Source organism: Pelophylax lessonae (genome assembly GCF_965119305.1).
Source record: "Pelophylax lessonae genome assembly, chromosome: 10".
In the NCBI taxonomy this organism is placed as follows: Eukaryota; Metazoa; Chordata; class Amphibia; order Anura; family Ranidae; genus Pelophylax; species Pelophylax lessonae.
Genome location: NC_138777.1, coordinates 110,849,062 through 110,867,178, shown reverse-complemented (window position 1 = coordinate 110,867,178; position 18,117 = coordinate 110,849,062). Strand labels below are relative to the sequence as shown.

General features: G+C 41.2%; 1 protein-coding gene across 1 annotated transcript in view; it reads left to right on the top strand.

Moving 5' to 3' along the window:
* Positions 1 to 18,117, top strand: part of HEATR3 (HEAT repeat containing 3) — a 155,169-nt gene that overhangs the window by 37,929 nt on the left and 99,123 nt on the right. The window contains exons 7-8 of the mRNA XM_082271172.1: positions 13,876 to 14,150; positions 16,130 to 16,220. Coding sequence (XP_082127298.1) covers positions 13,876 to 14,150; positions 16,130 to 16,220 — 366 coding nt within the window. The remainder of the gene's footprint in view (positions 1 to 13,875; positions 14,151 to 16,129; positions 16,221 to 18,117) is intronic.

The following is an 18,117-nucleotide window of genomic DNA, read 5'->3' as shown; positions in this document are numbered from 1 at the left end:
GATGGTGAATCCTTGATTTTATCAGAGATTCACAAAGGGAAACCTACTTGGTTTCTGAACCATAACATTCAGCACCCTGTATTTTTTATTTTTTTTTGGTATAGATACAGTAAAGTGGAGAGGGATTAGAACACCTTTAAAGCTTTTATTGCTGTCTGTGCTTCCTTTAGGGAGATTCACCCTCTTTATTTGTCTTGTATACCGTTATCCCTGAGAGTTAAAGTTTAAAGAAAATCTCAAATTTTTTTGGTTGTCACTAGAAAAGGAATGAAGGGAACATCTTCCAGTGTGGTCACTATTCCTCATGACTCCCTCATTTTGGAGAGATTTCCTCTCCCTTTCTGTTTCAGGACAGAACAAGACCAAAAGTGAAGAGAAATATTTGCAATGGAACAATCTTGGCTTTTTTCCCCCTTCTGATGGGTTATATTCTATCCAAATTGAAAAATAAGTTTTCTATTAGTTATGCTTTAAATCCCCAGCCATCACTTAAGAGAAAAAATACTGCTCTAATAATTCATTCAGTGATGCATGCAGAATAATTTGTGTGTATAGGTCTATCTATATCTACACAGGTGTATGTATGTGTGTATATATTTGTATATAAAATATGTAGGAATATACTGCCCTCTACTGTTTGCGAATATCAGTGTTGTGTACAATTATCTATAAATAAAATTCTGCGCTGTAACAATGAAAATTATACTAAAGTCCTTAAGTGAAGAAACATCCATGTGAAAAATGTAATTTTTGAAGTGAAAAGTTGTAAAGGTCCTTGCCACACGATAAGCGTTCATCTGACTTCTCTTTTTGGTGGAGGTTTGCTTCATAAGGTGAAAGCTTTGGCTGATCACTTTTTATCTATTCCAAGGAATAAGTGGGAATTCTTTTTTCACTTGGAACATACATTTTTCACATGGATGTTTCTTAACAGAAGGATGGATTTTAATTGTTACAGCAAAGCACTTATTTTATAGATAATTACACTATACATAAAACTGTGATTTTAGCAGATAACAGTAGAGGGCAGTATATCCCTGCATATTTTACATACACACGTGTGTAGATACAGAGATATACAGTGCTCCGCATAAATGAGTACACCCCAACAGATTTGTCCGCAAATCTTTACTTTCCTTTCAGAATCAACATTTTATATGTGATACTATACTACAAAATACTCCTACAAATGCGGGCCATTGATTGCAGCCAAGATTTGTTCATTTTTACACATGAAAGTATTTTTCCTAACTTCCTTCAGCATTCAAGACCATGTTACAAAAATAAATGCACCCCAATGAGTCTTTAGGCGCAAGGCTACATTTTAGACCACAAAATACTAATTAACAAGAATTCAACTACATCTGACTCTAATTGTTCATTAAACACATGTCCAGCAGACATTTGATTTATAAAAGGGAGTTACTTAACAAAGAAAACCCCTTCCCATTTCATGCAGTCGGCAGTGGCACTACATGGAAGAGAAATGTCACAAGGCCTAAGAAAAAAATTAAATCCTTTACACAAGAAAGGTGAAGGCTGCAAGAAGATCAGCAAAGTTTTACTTATCAGTTAGAATACTGTAGCAAAAGTGATACAAAAATGTAACTAAGATGGAGCTGCAACCATCTCACAGAGATGTCCAGGCAGTCTACGGAAGTTAACACCTCGACAGGAGCATCTTCTGATGAGAAGGGTTAAAGAAAATCGCCATGCAAGTTCACTGCAGTTAGCTAAAGTAGAAAGCCAAACTAGGGTGATTATTTCCCGTGAATTTATACTGCAGAGGAATGGCATACATGGGTGTCGACCACGAAGAAAGCCTCTCTTAAAGCCTATGCACAAAAAAGCCCTCCTAGAATTTGCCAGGGCCCGTGCTGAAAAAGACCGTTGAGACTCTGTACTCTGTACTCTGAAGTGAAGAGACCAAGATAAATGTATTTGGAACTGATGGCTTCAATACTGGATGGCATTGTATGCTTCATGATCTGAACCCAATCGAACACCTATGGGGAATTCTGAAGCGACAAGTTGAGCATCACTCTCCATCCACCATCCAGGCTCTAAAAGAGGTCGTTCTTCAAGAATGGAAAAAGATGTTGCAATATGTAGCTAACTTGATAATTCCTTGCTTAGAAGATTTGGTGCTGTCCTTACAAATTTTGGAGGTCTCATACAAAATACTAGATGTAGTAATTTTTGTTGTGGGGTGTTTATTCGTTTTTGAATCAACTAATTTGAGTCTTGCCCTTCCTTGTTATTCCATTCCACCTTGGAAACAGTTCTACCTGGTCTTGTTCTCCTTTAATGACATATATAAAATGTGCATTGGCAGCACAGCTTGACAATTCTAAGTAATAATTTTTGAGCGTTTATATATCTTTTTTTTTTTTTTTTTGGGGGGGGGGGGGGGTTGCCAGGCATGGGTTAAGCAAAGAAAGATGCATTATTTTGCTATCAGAGATGTCATGTCTGGTTACCTGAGTGCATTGTTTACAGGGCTGTTGTGAAACTTCCATTCCAAATTTCCCTGGTCCCATCCTACCTCCCAAGCTGCAGCCATTTTCCTTGGATACTCTATGTGGAAATGGTTACTAAAGTATGTTATGCTTTTGGAATATTGCATTTCACACAACAATTTACTATGCCAAAGTACATTAATGTCCCTGTTCTTTCTGGCCTGGTGTGTTTCTCTTTGCTTACTTTGCTTAATTGGAGGTTGGTGACATTAGGACCCAGTGTTGGTCTTCCCAGTTGTGCCACTTTCACAATGGAAGTTTCTTTCAGCTCCTAACGCAAAGCACTTGCTTCATTAATAAGCACTTTCTCATGACTCTTTTGCTGCTGCTGGTACCTTTTTGGTGCAATGCTGCTGTTTTGCAGCTAAGGTCCATGCAGCAGTGAGGAGTTAAGGTAATGGTAAGGGTCTGAGTGATTTCCCTTGGGAAAACAAGTAAAGGCTGACCGGAAGGAATGAAGGAGTAAATTAGATAAATCCTCTACTTCTGTGTTCCATCATAAGTGGAGGAGGCAATGTCATTTGAAAGAAAAGCTTGAAATTTATTAAAGCGATTTGAGAAGGAAATTGAAAAAAAAAAAAATACAGCACAAATGCATTTCACAAACAGGTTTACTTGCACTGCCACTGTATAAACGAAGGAGCTACATCCATTTGGATAGCTGTTGTGAGCCATATTGCTGAATGTATCCTCTGACGTGCTCTACAAAGATCTAAAACTTAAACTGAAATATGGTTGCTGCTTGGTTTTAAACAATGGTTGGCTGCTGTTGATTTCAAAGAGGCCAGCTGCCCTTTTTTATTTTTATTTTTTTAATACATATTTTAATTTTACCTTGTACTCAACAGTAGTCTAGAAATCTTGTTGCAGGCTTCCGCAACTTTGGAAGCAAATTATTATTTGCAAAGGCACTGTGTTCCTTTTCCTGACTTCTCTTGTACAGCAGCCTATTAAGCTTTACAATGTACTGTACACCTCTCGAGAAGCCAAAACTTTCATGCCCTTGCAGTTTGTACAGGGTTGAGGCTGCAGATGTTTTTCCCACATTGCATTATACTGGACCAAAGTAAAACTACTGGGTTTTTCTCAAATTCAAAAAAGTTACTTTGCTGAAATCTAAACCAGGATTAATTATTCGGAGGTTGGTTTCAAAGTCAGCAAAGATTAATAATTAGTTGTCATTGTAAAATGGACTACATGCATTTGAATTGTGAAGTCGCAGATATAATTGCACTGCTGGGTAAATATTGTCTAAAATGAATTCAAATGACTTGTAGCCCAGTGAGTGATGTAAATCTAACCTGCCCCTAGCGATATTTCTAATTTGCCAAGAAATTAAAGGTTTAAGGCAAAGAAAAAAAAAAAAACGAATTTGAGTAAAACTGAAGATTTTGTAATCTAAGTTGTATTAGACCCCGTTCACATACAGGCGACGCTACTTGCTGGGGCGACCTGTGGCATGCACGGACTTCATATCATTGAAGTCTATGCAGGTCGCTTCCAGGTCGCCCCAAAGTAGTACAGGACCTTTTTTCTAAGTCGGAGCGACTTGTGTTGCTCCTATTAGAACGGGTCCTGTGCTAATCTATGGCAGGCGACCCACCGCGACTTGTCAGGCGACCAAGTCGCCTGACAAGTCGCGCTAGTGTGAACCGGGTCTTAATATCCTTTTATGTAATTAAGCTAAACAAATGTTCTAGAAGACACAGTTTTGTCAATATTTTGGAAATTGTTCTTGTTCACTTATTGTTTAAAATCTTACATTTATGCTGAGCACTGTACATAAACACACACTCACACTTTCCTTACTATCTATACTCTGACAGTAATAAGGCGAGTCCTGGGAATGAAGCACATTCCATACAGCACTGAAGGAAATATTATTGCAGTAGCTTTTCCGTGTGGCAAGGACCTTCTAATTAATGACTTTTCACTTGGAAAATTAATTTTGCACATGGATGTTTCGTGGACGTTAATATGATTTAACTGTTACAGCGCAGACTTTTTTTTATATATGTTATTTGCTGTGATAAAATTCTGAAGGTGTGCTTGCAGCTATTGTGCTGTATTTGTTTTTCACATGCAATATACAAGCGTGGTATTTTTTCCTTTTTGTTTATGTATAATAATGTATTCGCACTTCTGCGTCTGGGAGGGCTGGCTTTGCCAGGATACTATGCCAATAATGTTATAAGGAAATTGTAAAAAATAAACGTTCAGTCACTCAACCACCAGCACCATCACCCCTGGATTGAAAGTGCAAAAATTAGTTTGAAAAACTAGTAATTGGGGCTATAGGGGTGCTGTATGCCCCGTCCCTGGAGACAAAGGATAGCAGGACAATAGTTTTTCTAAAAAATATATAACTTTATTACAAATAGCAAGAATTAAAATGACAGCTAACAGATGGATATAAATACAACCACCATCACATATCAAACAGATCCTCCGTGTGAGCCTCTATAGACCACCTTACCCACACCCAGCTCCACATATAAATAGGGCTAACCTATGGTGGTGCAGGGTACGGATTACCAATGCATTTCGCCTGTATGGCTTCTTCAGGGCAAAATAGGTGTCAAGAGCTCGCAGAGGTTCATGGGGCTGTTAGTACTGATATGCAACGAAAAACATAGAAAAAGAAAGAAAAAATCAATATATTATAAACATAATACTTTTTGTCTTGCAGTTTCAAAATCTTTTTACAATACATGTGTCTATCAAATCGATCATAAATATTGTTTATATTCTGTAAGAAATAATCCCACATGTTTACATATTCAGATGTTCACCCAGAATTTACAAAAATATATAAGGATACTCACAAATCAATTTCAAAGGTTGTCACACAGATACAAGGGCCCGTGGGGCGTCCAAAAACGGTTATAGATTAGCTCATCCACAAATAGAGTCCAATTGCCTCAGAGGGACTTGATACATGTTGCCAGAATTCTAATCAATTTTAATCCATGACTACCCAAAATGGAGAGGGGAAATATACAGAGATGGCCGGAGTTGGTTAGATCAAATAAATTGATCCTCGAATAAAGCAAAGCCCCAATCCTTCTGAAGACAGCAATGTCCCTGGAAGGTCCCTACAAGTTTGAGAAAAGAAAAACATTAAGTGCAATACTGCTATTGGCCATATGGTGCCAGCAGAGACTGCTAATTAAATATTATGTAAAAAAGGGCGCATAGCCTACCAGTTCAAACTGTCATAGGGTAATGGGATTGCTCATGTGGATAGGAATGTCCCATACATCAACTCATTCCAGCCAGTCCAGTGACCAACGACACATGAGATTTCTAGAGGAGATGATGTTAGGGAAGCACATTAGTGAAAAGTGCCCACTCTCGCCTCTGAAAAAGCCATTCAGGAGGGCAGAGGAAGCCCCACATACATGTACTTACTTCAAAGAGCCCGTCTGGTCCGCTTGCACAGCAATCTCGCTGTGCTCACAAATCCTCAGGCTATTTGAATAACTGGGTTTGGCGCCAAATCGGCAGCCGCCGCCAGCTGTCTCTCATATCCCCCTAATTGCTGACATCTCCGGCCATGAAGCCGGAGAGCGTCAGACAGGAGGGTGCTACTGCGCATGCGCGAGAGGCCGCACATGCGCAGTAATGGCGGGACGTGCGATATACCGTCCACTCCATAGGAACTCCCCGTTGGTAAGGGGGAGAGAGAGTGAAGGAAAAGGGCAATCGCCACGTCCCACCACAAGATACAAGGGAGTACTGTCGGCCGACTGAGGTGCCCCAATAAGGGCTATACCCCCCAGATCGATTTGCGACTCAGTGTTATCTAAACCGGAAGTGCCTATTTGTAATGCAAGGGGACATGCACCATAGGTCCCCAGCGGTCCCTTGTGGTCAAATAGAGCTATAGCATGCATAAAAAAGACACAGATACTTCCTTATTAGGTTATCAATCTACTATATATTTTAGATAAAGAATGGAAATCCTAAAATTATGCTTAATACCGAGTTTATGGCAAAAATAACTAGACAGAAGATCCCATTTCATCTTACACCCTCAAAATTTAGGCAGTCATATATTTTTTTTCTTTTTTTCCCCCCTGTGTGAATTAATGTATCAATTGAATCGTTAAACTAAGAGCATATAGGAAGAATCAAAAATGAATAGCAAACAGCTTCAGATACATATCTCACTGTCTACATATTTTAACTCTAAAATGACTTCCAGCGTAATTTTTGGTCAAAAGTCCCTTGGATGTGTGACCCAGACATTGACTTGTGATAACAGGGTATCCTAGTTCACTATTTATACATATATATTTTATATTCATGTGGCATTAATTAAGAACACATTGCTATGAGTACCCTCACTAAAGAACAAAAACAGAAAACCTAATGAACATACTTTGAATAATGAGTCAGGGTAGTAAATCCCAAAAATGGGTTAGACAGGACAGAATCCAGAAAACCAGGTTCTATAAAAAGCATTTGTAACTAATATATTCGTTTAAACCAGGTGATCTCGTCGCATCGAGCAAGAAGATCCACTGTGTTTCTAACTGTAAGAGTCTCCTGTCTATGTCCCCCCCTCTTGGTGATTCCTTGACATGTTCGAGAGCAAAGAAGCTCATGCAATCCAAGTTGTAACCATGATATAGGCCAACATGCCTGCTAATGGCCGACTCCAGTTTCCCCGTATTCACCTCATATACATAATCCCGTATCCGGTTGTGAAAGGGTCTTTTAGTTTTCCCTATGTAGAAAGCTCTACATAGGGAACATTTCATGTAATAAACTACCCCAACTGTGCGGCAGTTTATTAGTTCTCGTGGAGACCATTTCTGGCCATTGGGCAGCCGAATACTCTCTCCTACCCAGATCCATCTACAGAAGTTACAATCTCCACATCTGGTATTGCCTCTGGGGCTTCCATTCCCCTCGGCAGTTCCCACTGGCCAAAGATGGCTATGGGTGAGATGGTCCCTCAATGACCTGGCTCTACGATACGTGATCTGCGGTCTCTCACCTATATATTTGGCCACAATGGAGTCGTCCCTTAGCAGGTGCCAGTGTTGTGCCAATATTCGTTCAACCTGTTTGTATCTGCTCGAGTAGCGCGTAATGATGCGGGTGGGTTCCTTTTTAGTTTGTTTTCTTTGATCATATAAAAGGGAATCTCGTGATCTAAGTTTGGTTTTATTAAACGCCTTTTTCAGGCATTTTTTGCTATACCCTCTTTCCAAAAAGCGTTGCTGTAATAGTTTAGCTTGGCGATGATAGTCCTCCTCTTTGCTACAATTTCTCTTAAGTCTAAGATATTGTCCATAAGGTATACTCTTTTTCAGAGTCTGTGGATGTGCGCTTGAGGAATGTAGCACCGTATTTGCTGCCGACAACTTGCGAAACAAATCGGTGCTCAAATTGCCCCCAGTGTCCTTCATAATTGATATATCCAGAAAATTGACTTTGGATTGACTGCATTCCATAGTAAATTTCAGATTATAAGTATTCTCTCCCAGTCTTTCCATAAAGGAATCCAATTCCTCCTTAGTGCCCGTCCATATGAGTAGAATGTCGTCTATGTACCTGTGCCACGCAAGAATGTGGCACAGGTACATAGACGAGTCCCCTCCATAGAAGACAGCACGCTCCCACCCCCCCAGGTACAGGTTTGCGTATGATGGGGCACATTTCGTCCCCATCGCCACTCCCTGCACCTGGAGGTAGTGGGAGTCGTTGAATATAAAGACATTCCTAGACAAGATATATTCCAGAATTTCTAGAATGAACATGTTGTATTTCCAGGTCGATCGATCCCTTTCTCTCAGGAATTCTGCTATTGTTGCAACCCCCCTCGAATGGGGTATGGAACAATACAGGGCTTCCACATCTATGGTTACCAGCCATGCGTTTTCAGGTATATTTTTGTCCTCTAATACTCTTAGGAGGTCTCTGGTATCCTGTATGTGGGAGGGTAGAGATTTCACAAAGGGCCTCAAATAATCATCAATTATTTTACTGGCCTGTTCAGAGATACAGCCAATCCCTGACACTATGGGGCGGCCCGGGGGTTTCTTAATGCATTTATGCACTTTGGGCAGGGAATAGAATGTAGGCGTGACCGGGTTTTTTACATTCAGAAATTCATAAGTACTTTTCGTTATGATAGCATTATTATATGCTCTACAAATGATTTCTCTATATTCCTGATGGAATTTAGATATTGTCTCCTCTGGGATACGCCTATACCACGCTTTGTTGTTGAGAATGTTTAAACACATATTAACATAGTCCACCCTCCCCATCACTACAACGTTGCCCCCTTTATCAGACGGCTTTATAATTATTTCTTTGTTATTTTTTAATTTGTTGAGGGCCATTGTTTGTTGGGGGGATAAATTGCCATCTAGATATGTATTTTCTGGTAAATGTCTCAAATCATACATGGCCTTTTGAACAAATGACCAAATATGTAAATTACGTTGTAGTGATGGAAAACTGGAAGACTTGTTCCTATACTCTGGGATAAGATCTTTAATTACTTCCATAGACGTATCCTCAAGCTCGTCTACAGTCGCATTTTCCCCTTTATTGCCCTCCTCCCAAAGTTGCATAAGGTCTTTCAATGCTTTAAAGTCCCTAATTGTGAATTCCTTCCATAGTTCCATATCCTTTGCTTTTTGTGCTTGAGGGGTGGGGGTTCTATCATAAATGGTGTGCAATGTCAACTTCCTGGCAAAGAGTATAATATCCTTTGCCACCTCGAATTTATCCAATGGTGGCGAGGGGCAAAAGTTCAAACCTAACATTGTATTGGGGTTAGGTTTGAACTTTTGCCCCTCGCTTGAGGATACGTCTATGGAAGTAATTAAAGATCTTATCCCAGAGTATAGGAACAAGTCTTCCAGTTTTCCATCACTACAACGTAATTTACATATTTGGTCATTTGTTCAAAAGGCCATGTATGATTTGAGACATTTACCAGAAAATACATATCTAGATGGCAATTTATCCCCCCAACAAACAATGGCCCTCAACAAATTAAAAAATAACAAAGAAATAATTATAAAGCCGTCTGATAAAGGGGGCAACGTTGTAGTGATGGGGAGGGTGGACTATGTTAATATGTGTTTAAACATTCTCAACAACAAAGCGTGGTATAGGCGTATCCCAGAGGAGACAATATCTAAATTCCATCAGGAATATAGAGAAATCATTTGTAGAGCATATAATAATGCTATCATAACGAAAAGTACTTATGAATTTCTGAATGTAAAAAACCCGGTCACGCCTACATTCTATTCCCTGCCCAAAGTGCATAAATGCATTAAGAAACCCCCGGGCCGCCCCATAGTGTCAGGGATTGGCTGTATCTCTGAACAGGCCAGTAAAATAATTGATGATTATTTGAGGCCCTTTGTGAAATCTCTACCCTCCCACATACAGGATACCAGAGACCTCCTAAGAGTATTAGAGGACAAAAATATACCTGAAAACGCATGGCTGGTAACCATAGATGTGGAAGCCCTGTATTGTTCCATACCCCATTCGAGGGGGGTTGCAACAATAGCAGAATTCCTGAGAGAAAGGGATCGATCGACCTGGAAATACAACATGTTCATTCTAGAAATTCTGGAATATATCTTGTCTAGGAATGTCTTTATATTCAACGACTCCCACTACCTCCAGGTGCAGGGAGTGGCGATGGGGACGAAATGTGCCCCATCATACGCAAACCTGTACCTGGGGGGGTGGGAGCGTGCTGTCTTCTATGGAGGGGACTCGTCTATGTACCTGTGCCACATTCTTGCGTGGCACAGGTACATAGACGACATTCTACTCATATGGACGGGCACTAAGGAGGAATTGGATTCCTTTATGGAAAGACTGGGAGAGAATACTTATAATCTGAAATTTACTATGGAATGCAGTCAATCCAAAGTCAATTTTCTGGATATATCAATTATGAAGGACACTGGGGGCAATTTGAGCACCGATTTGTTTCGCAAGTTGTCGGCAGCAAATACGGTGCTACATTCCTCAAGCGCACATCCACAGACTCTGAAAAAGAGTATACCTTATGGACAATATCTTAGACTTAAGAGAAATTGTAGCAAAGAGGAGGACTATCATCGCCAAGCTAAACTATTACAGCAACGCTTTTTGGAAAGAGGGTATAGCAAAAAATGCCTGAAAAAGGCGTTTAATAAAACCAAACTTAGATCACGAGATTCCCTTTTATATGATCAAAGAAAACAAACTAAAAAGGAACCCACCCGCATCATTACGCGCTACTCGAGCAGATACAAACAGGTTGAACGAATATTGGCACAACACTGGCACCTGCTAAGGGACGACTCCATTGTGGCCAAATATATAGGTGAGAGACCGCAGATCACGTATCGTAGAGCCAGGTCATTGAGGGACCATCTCACCCATAGCCATCTTTGGCCAGTGGGAACTGCCGAGGGGAATGGAAGCCCCAGAGGCAATACCAGATGTGGAGATTGTAACTTCTGTAGATGGATCTGGGTAGGAGAGAGTATTCGGCTGCCCAATGGCCAGAAATGGTCTCCACGAGAACTAATAAACTGCCGCACAGTTGGGGTAGTTTATTACATGAAATGTTCCCTATGTAGAGCTTTCTACATAGGGAAAACTAAAAGACCCTTTCACAACCGGATACGGGATTATGTATATGAGGTGAATACGGGGAAACTGGAGTCGGCCATTAGCAGGCATGTTGGCCTATATCATGGTTACAACTTGGATTGCATGAGCTTCTTTGCTCTCGAACATGTCAAGGAATCACCAAGAGGGGGGGACATAGACAGGAGACTCTTACAGTTAGAAACACAGTGGATCTTCTTGCTCGATGCGACGAGATCACCTGGTTTAAACGAATATATTAGTTACAAATGCTTTTTATAGAACCTGGTTTTCCGGATTCTGTCCTGTCTAACCCATTTTTGGGATTTACTACCCTGACTCATTATTCAAAGTATGTTCATTAGGTTTTCTGTTTTTGTTCTTTAGTGAGGGTACTCATAGCAATGTGTTCTTAATTAATGCCACATGAATATAAAATATATATGTATAAATAGTGAACTAGGATACCCTGTTATCACAAGTCAATGTCTGGGTCACACATCCAAGGGACTTTTGACCAAAAATTACGCTGGAAGTCATTTTAGAGTTAAAATATGTAGACAGTGAGATATGTATCTGAAGCTGTTTGCTATTCATTTTTGATTCTTCCTATATGCTCTTAGTTTAACGATTCAATTGATACATTAATTCACACAGGGGGAAAAAAAAGGAAAAAAAATATATGACTGCCTAAATTTTGAGGGTGTAAGATGAAATGGGATCTTCTGTCTAGTTATTTTTGCCATAAACTCGGTATTAAGCATAATTTTAGGATTTCCATTCTTTATCTAAAATATATAGTAGATTGATAACCTAATAAGGAAGTATCTGTGTCTTTTTTATGCATGCTATAGCTCTATTTGACCACAAGGGACCGCTGGGGACCTATGGTGCATGTCCCCTTGCATTACAAATAGGCACTTCCGGTTTAGATAACACTGAGTCGCAAATCGATCTGGGGGGTATAGCCCTTATTGGGGCACCTCAGTCGGCCGACAGTACTCCCTTGTATCTTGTGGTGGGACGTGGCGATTGCCCTTTTCCTTCACTCTCTCTCCCCCTTACCAACGGGGAGTTCCTATGGAGTGGACGGTATATCGCACGTCCCGCCATTACTGCGCATGTGCGGCCTCTCGCGCATGCGCAGTAGCACCCTCCTGTCTGACGCTCTCCGGCTTCATGGCCGGAGATGTCAGCAATTAGGGGGATATGAGAGACAGCTGGCGGCGGCTGCCGATTTGGCGCCAAACCCAGTTATTCAAATAGCCTGAGGATTTGTGAGCACAGCGAGATTGCTGTGCAAGCGGACCAGACGGGCTCTTTGAAGTAAGTACATGTATGTGGGGCTTCCTCTGCCCTCCTGAATGGCTTTTTCAGAGGCGAGAGTGGGCACTTTTCACTAATGTGCTTCCCTAACATCATCTCCTCTAGAAATCTCATGTGTCGTTGGTCACTGGACTGGCTGGAATGAGTTGATGTATGGGACATTCCTATCCACATGAGCAATCCCATTACCCTATGACAGTTTGAACTGGTAGGCTATGCGCCCTTTTTTACATAATATTTAATTAGCAGTCTCTGCTGGCACCATATGGCCAATAGCAGTATTGCACTTAATGTTTTTCTTTTCTCAAACTTGTAGGGACCTTCCAGGGACATTGCTGTCTTCAGAAGGATTGGGGCTTTGCTTTATTCGAGGATCAATTTATTTGATCTAACCAACTCCGGCCATCTCTGTATATTTCCCCTCTCCATTTTGGGTAGTCATGGATTAAAATTGATTAGAATTCTGGCAACATGTATCAAGTCCCTCTGAGGCAATTGGACTCTATTTGTGGATGAGCTAATCTATAACCGTTTTTGGACGCCCCACGGGCCCTTGTATCTGTGTGACAACCTTTGAAATTGATTTGTGAGTATCCTTATATATTTTTGTAAATTCTGGGTGAACATCTGAATATGTAAACATGTGGGATTATTTCTTACAGAATATAAACAATATTTATGATCGATTTGATAGACACATGTATTGTAAAAAGATTTTGAAACTGCAAGACAAAAAGTATTATGTTTATAATATATTGATTTTTTCTTTCTTTTTCTATGTTTTTCGTTGCATATCAGTACTAACAGCCCCATGAACCTCTGCGAGCTCTTGACACCTATTTTGCCCTGAAGAAGCCATACAGGCGAAATGCATTGGTAATCCGTACCCTGCACCACCATAGGTTAGCCCTATTTATATGTGGAGCTGGGTGTGGGTAAGGTGGTCTATAGAGGCTCACACGGAGGATCTGTTTGATATGTGATGGTGGTTGTATTTATATCCATCTGTTAGCTGTCATTTTAATTCTTGCTATTTGTAATAAAGTTATATATTTTTTAGAAAAACTATTGTCCTGCTATCCTTTGTCTCCAGGGACGGGGCATACAGCACCCCTATAGCCCCAATTACTAGTTTTTCAAACTAATTTTTGCAATGTTATAAGGAAACTACAGCCCCACCTGTTGGCTGGATGGAAAACTGTTATGTAAAAACAAACGTTATGTTGTTTTTGTATATAGGCATTGCATCCAATATTTAACCTATGCTATTGAGAGTAGTGGAAGGCATAAAACATGTACCCTTTGGAAAAAACAAGCGTATAGGTTACTGAAACCCTTTTTTATGGATTTGCTTTTTCTGCCTCTGGCATTTTTATTAATCTTTAATAAATGTGTTCTACAGGTACTGTTTGGAACTTGAAAGAAAGGATTCCTCTACATAGCCAGGCTGACTCTATAAATGCTATAATGAGAATACTGTCAGAAGTCCTCTCTCTGGATGCTGGGAAATTCATTGTGAAGATGAAGGAAGTTGAAAGTCTGCGTTTAAAGACAGCCGAGTCAGAGGCAGAAGCTGCTGCAGCAAGCCTTGAAGAAAGCGCCTTAAATGAAGATGATGGTATTGCAGATGGTGTGATTAAAAGCTCGAGTCCAGCAGATTTCTCTGATTTGAATCCAGTAGGTTAAACAAAATACTTTTTTTTCCCCCCTTTTAACTGCCATCATTACTTTGTAGATAAAATCCAGGTACAGTGCCTTGCGAAAGTATTCGGCCCCCTTGAACTTTGCGACCTTTTGCCACATTTGAGGCATCAAACATAAAGATATAAAACTGTAATTTTTTGTGAAGAATCAACAAGTGGGACACAATCATGAAGTGGAACGAAATTTATTGGATATTTCAAACTTTAACAAATAAAAAACTGAAAAATTGGGCGTGCAAAATTATTCAGCCCCCTTAAGTTAATACTTTGTAGCGCCACCTTTTGCTGCGATTACAGCTGTAAGTCGCTTGGGGTATGTCTCTATCAGTTTTGCACATCGAGAGACTGAAATTTTTGCCTATTCCTCCTTGCGAAACAGCTCGAGCTCAGTGAGGTTGGATGGAGAGCGTTTGTGAACAGCAGTTTTCAGTTCTTTCCACAGATTCTCGATTGGATTCAGGTCTGGACTTTGACTTGGCCATTCTAACACCTGGATATGTTTATTTGTGAACCATTCCATTGTAGATTTTGCTTTATGTTTTGGATCATTGTCTTGTTGGAAGACAAATCTCCGTCCCAGTCTCAGATCTTTTGCAGACTCCATCAGGTTTTCTTCCCGAATGGTCCTGTATTTGGCTCCATCCATCTTTCCATCCATTTTAACCATCTTCCCTGTCCCTGCTGAAGAAAAGCAGGCCCAAACCATGATGCTGCCACCACCATGTTTGACAGTGGGGATGGTGTGTTCAGGGTGATGAACTGTGTTGCTTTTACGCCAAACATAACGTTTTGCATTGTTGCCAAAAAGTTTGATTTTGGTTTCATCTGACGAGAGCACCTTCTTCCACATGTTTGGTGTGTCTCGCAGGTGGCTTGTGGCAAACTTTAAATGACACTTTTTATGGATATCTTTAAGGAATGGCTTTCTTCTTGCCACTGTTCCATAAAGGCCAGATTTGTGCAGTATACGACTGATTGTTGTCCTATGGACAGAGTCTCCCACCTCAGCTGTAGATCTCTGCAGTTCATTACTTTTGTGTATTTTAAATCTACTTGGAGTTGAGCTTTAAAGCTGCACTCAAGTGGGCCCTCGGCATCCTCACTTACAGTGCAGGACTGGTCGTCCTCCATGCATCACAGCTGCGGCCATCAGCCAGAGCGCTGATGAAAAGAGACTGGGAGGGAATGGTGAAATGGAAGGAAGCGTGAGTGAGTAGGTATATGTGCTTTTTCTTTTCCTGGTACTTTACCTTAAGCAGAAACGAGAATTAAACTCTTGCATTGCGGGATAAGCCCCCACCGCAAGGGTTTTTTTTTTTTCCCATTTCATTGGGGTTCAGCTTTAAGAGGTAGACAAAATGTCTTGCAATGAGAAAAACAAAATAACTTACCAATGCTAGAGTGAGTGTAATCTTGGGAAAGTCTTAGGGTCCTTTCACATGGGCTGTTCATTCAGGTCCACCTGTCAATTTTTCAGGCGCACCTGATTAGTCACTGTATTGTCCTTTTATGAAGCGGCGGATGTCCGCAGTCACATGTCCGCTGGACGGATGGTGGTCCTATTTTCCATCTGTCCTGCGGATGAGATAAAAACAGACAGGCGGTCTGTTTCCTTCTGTTTTCTCCAAAGATGAGAGCGGGACGGTGTCTCTGCCCAGCTAAGCGGACACAGTCCTGTCATCTGCCTGCTCAGTGGGTATCAGCTGAGCAATCCCCCGCTGAGCAAGCGGAATAGGCTATACGGAGGCGCCTGTGTGAAAAGGGCCCTAAATTAGCTTACTGCACAATTGTAGTACTATAAAATAAATAGCTATAGGTATGTATTCAGAATTGGTAGAGAAACACAAACATGCTCATTGAATAGGGAAAATATACTCCACTGCACTGTCACTATCACACCAATGAAAGTATCCAACAGTAATTCTATGTCCATTTGTGTTACTTTTGTTCTAGGTGTCAAATGAGGAGCTGAAGCAAGCATCCCACTTATTGGTGGCTCAGAAATCTGCACTGGAAATTATCGTTAACATGTGCTGCAGTAATGGTTTGTATTTTTCGAAACACTATATTTTTCAGTTTTTCAAAACTGATATCAGCTGCAAATCTACATTATCTCACAAAAGTGAGTACACCCCTCATATTTTTGTAAATATTTTATTCTATCTTTTCATGTGACTACACTGAAGAAATTAAACTTTGCTGCAATGTAAAGTAGGGAGTGTACACCTTGTATAACAGTGTAAATTTACTGTCCCCTCAGAAGAACTCAAAACACAGCCATTAATGTCTCAACCGGTGGCAACAAAAGTGCGTACATCCCTAAGCCATTTTCCCTCCCCGGAGTCATGTGTCTCGTTGGTGTTACAAGGTCTCAGGTGTGAATGGGGAGCAGGTTGTTTAAATTTAGTGTTCTTGCTCTCACTTCCTCATACTGGTCACTGGCAGTTGAACATAGCACCACTGGCAACAAAAGTGAGTACACCCCTAAGTGAAAATGTCCAAATTGGGCCCAAAGTGTCAATATTTTGTGTGGCCACCATTATTTTCTAGCACTGCCTTAACTCTCTTTGGCATGGAGATCACAAGAGCTTCACAGTTTGCCACTGGAAGCCTTTTCCACTCCTCCATGACAACATCATGAAGCTGATGAATGTTAGAGACCTTCTGTTGGCGGATGCTTAATAAGGGTTTAAGCAAGACAGCGCTATACGGGTTTGTGTTCTCTTGATAGTGATCAGATATTGCCAGAAACGATAACCAGGGTAACCGTTTATTGTACAATCAAAGTAATGGACACAAGTCAGTAAAGTGATACCAGTTTGTTCGTTCGGTGAAGACCAGTGAATGGCTGCTGGGTCCGTTCTGCGTTCAGGGAACAAAGCCGTTGAAGGATGGGTATTGCCCAAGGAACCGTGAGCAGGGCCTGCTGGCGCTCCAATGTGATGTGACATTGCCTAAGGCCCCTGGGAAGTGACATACTGCTGACCGGAACTAGGAAGAGCCAGCCTGGAATGCATAGGTCTGTTGCAAGACCAGGCGTTTTGCATGCATGCGCTTTATTGATTTATTATTAAAGCGCATGTGTCCGAAACGCAGTTGCCAGTGCTTGGGGCACCTTGGTGGTTAATAGGATTTAGGTCTGGAGACATGCTTGGCCAGTCCATCACCTTTACCATCAGCTTCTTTAGCAAGGCAGAGGTCGTCTTGGAGGTGTGTTTGGGGTTATGTTGGAATACTGCCGTGCAGCCCAGTCTCTGAAGGGAAGGGATCATGCTCTGCTTCAGTATGTCACAGTACATGTTGGCATTAATGGTTCCCTCAATGAACTGTAGCTCCCCAGTGCCGGCAGCACTCATGCAGCCCAAGACCATGACACTCCCACCACCATCCTTGACTGTAGGCAAGACACACTTGTCTTTGTACTCCTCACCTGGTTGCCGCCATACGCTTGAAACCATCTGAACCAAATAAGTTAATCTTGGCCTCATCAGACCACAGGACATGCTTCCAGTAATTCATGTCCTTAGTCTGCTTGTCTTCAGCAAACTGTTTGCGGGCTTTTTTGTGCATCATCTTTAGAAGAGGCTTCCTTCTGGGACAACAGCCATGCAGACCAATTTGATGCAGTGTCTGGCATATGGTCTGAGCACTGACAGGCTGGCCCTTCACCCTCTGCAGCAATGCTGGCAGCACTCATACATCTATTTCCCAAAGACAACCTCTGGATATGATGCTGAGCACGTGCACTCAGCTTTGGTCGACCATGGCGAGGCCTGTTCTGAGTAGAACCTCTCCTGTTAAACCGCTGTATGGTCTTGGCCACCGTGCACATCTCCGTTTCAGGGTCTTGGCAATCTTCTTATAGCCTAGGCCATCTTTATATAAAGCAACAATTTTTTTTTTTTTTTTTTTCAGATACCCAGAGTTCTTTGCTATGAGGT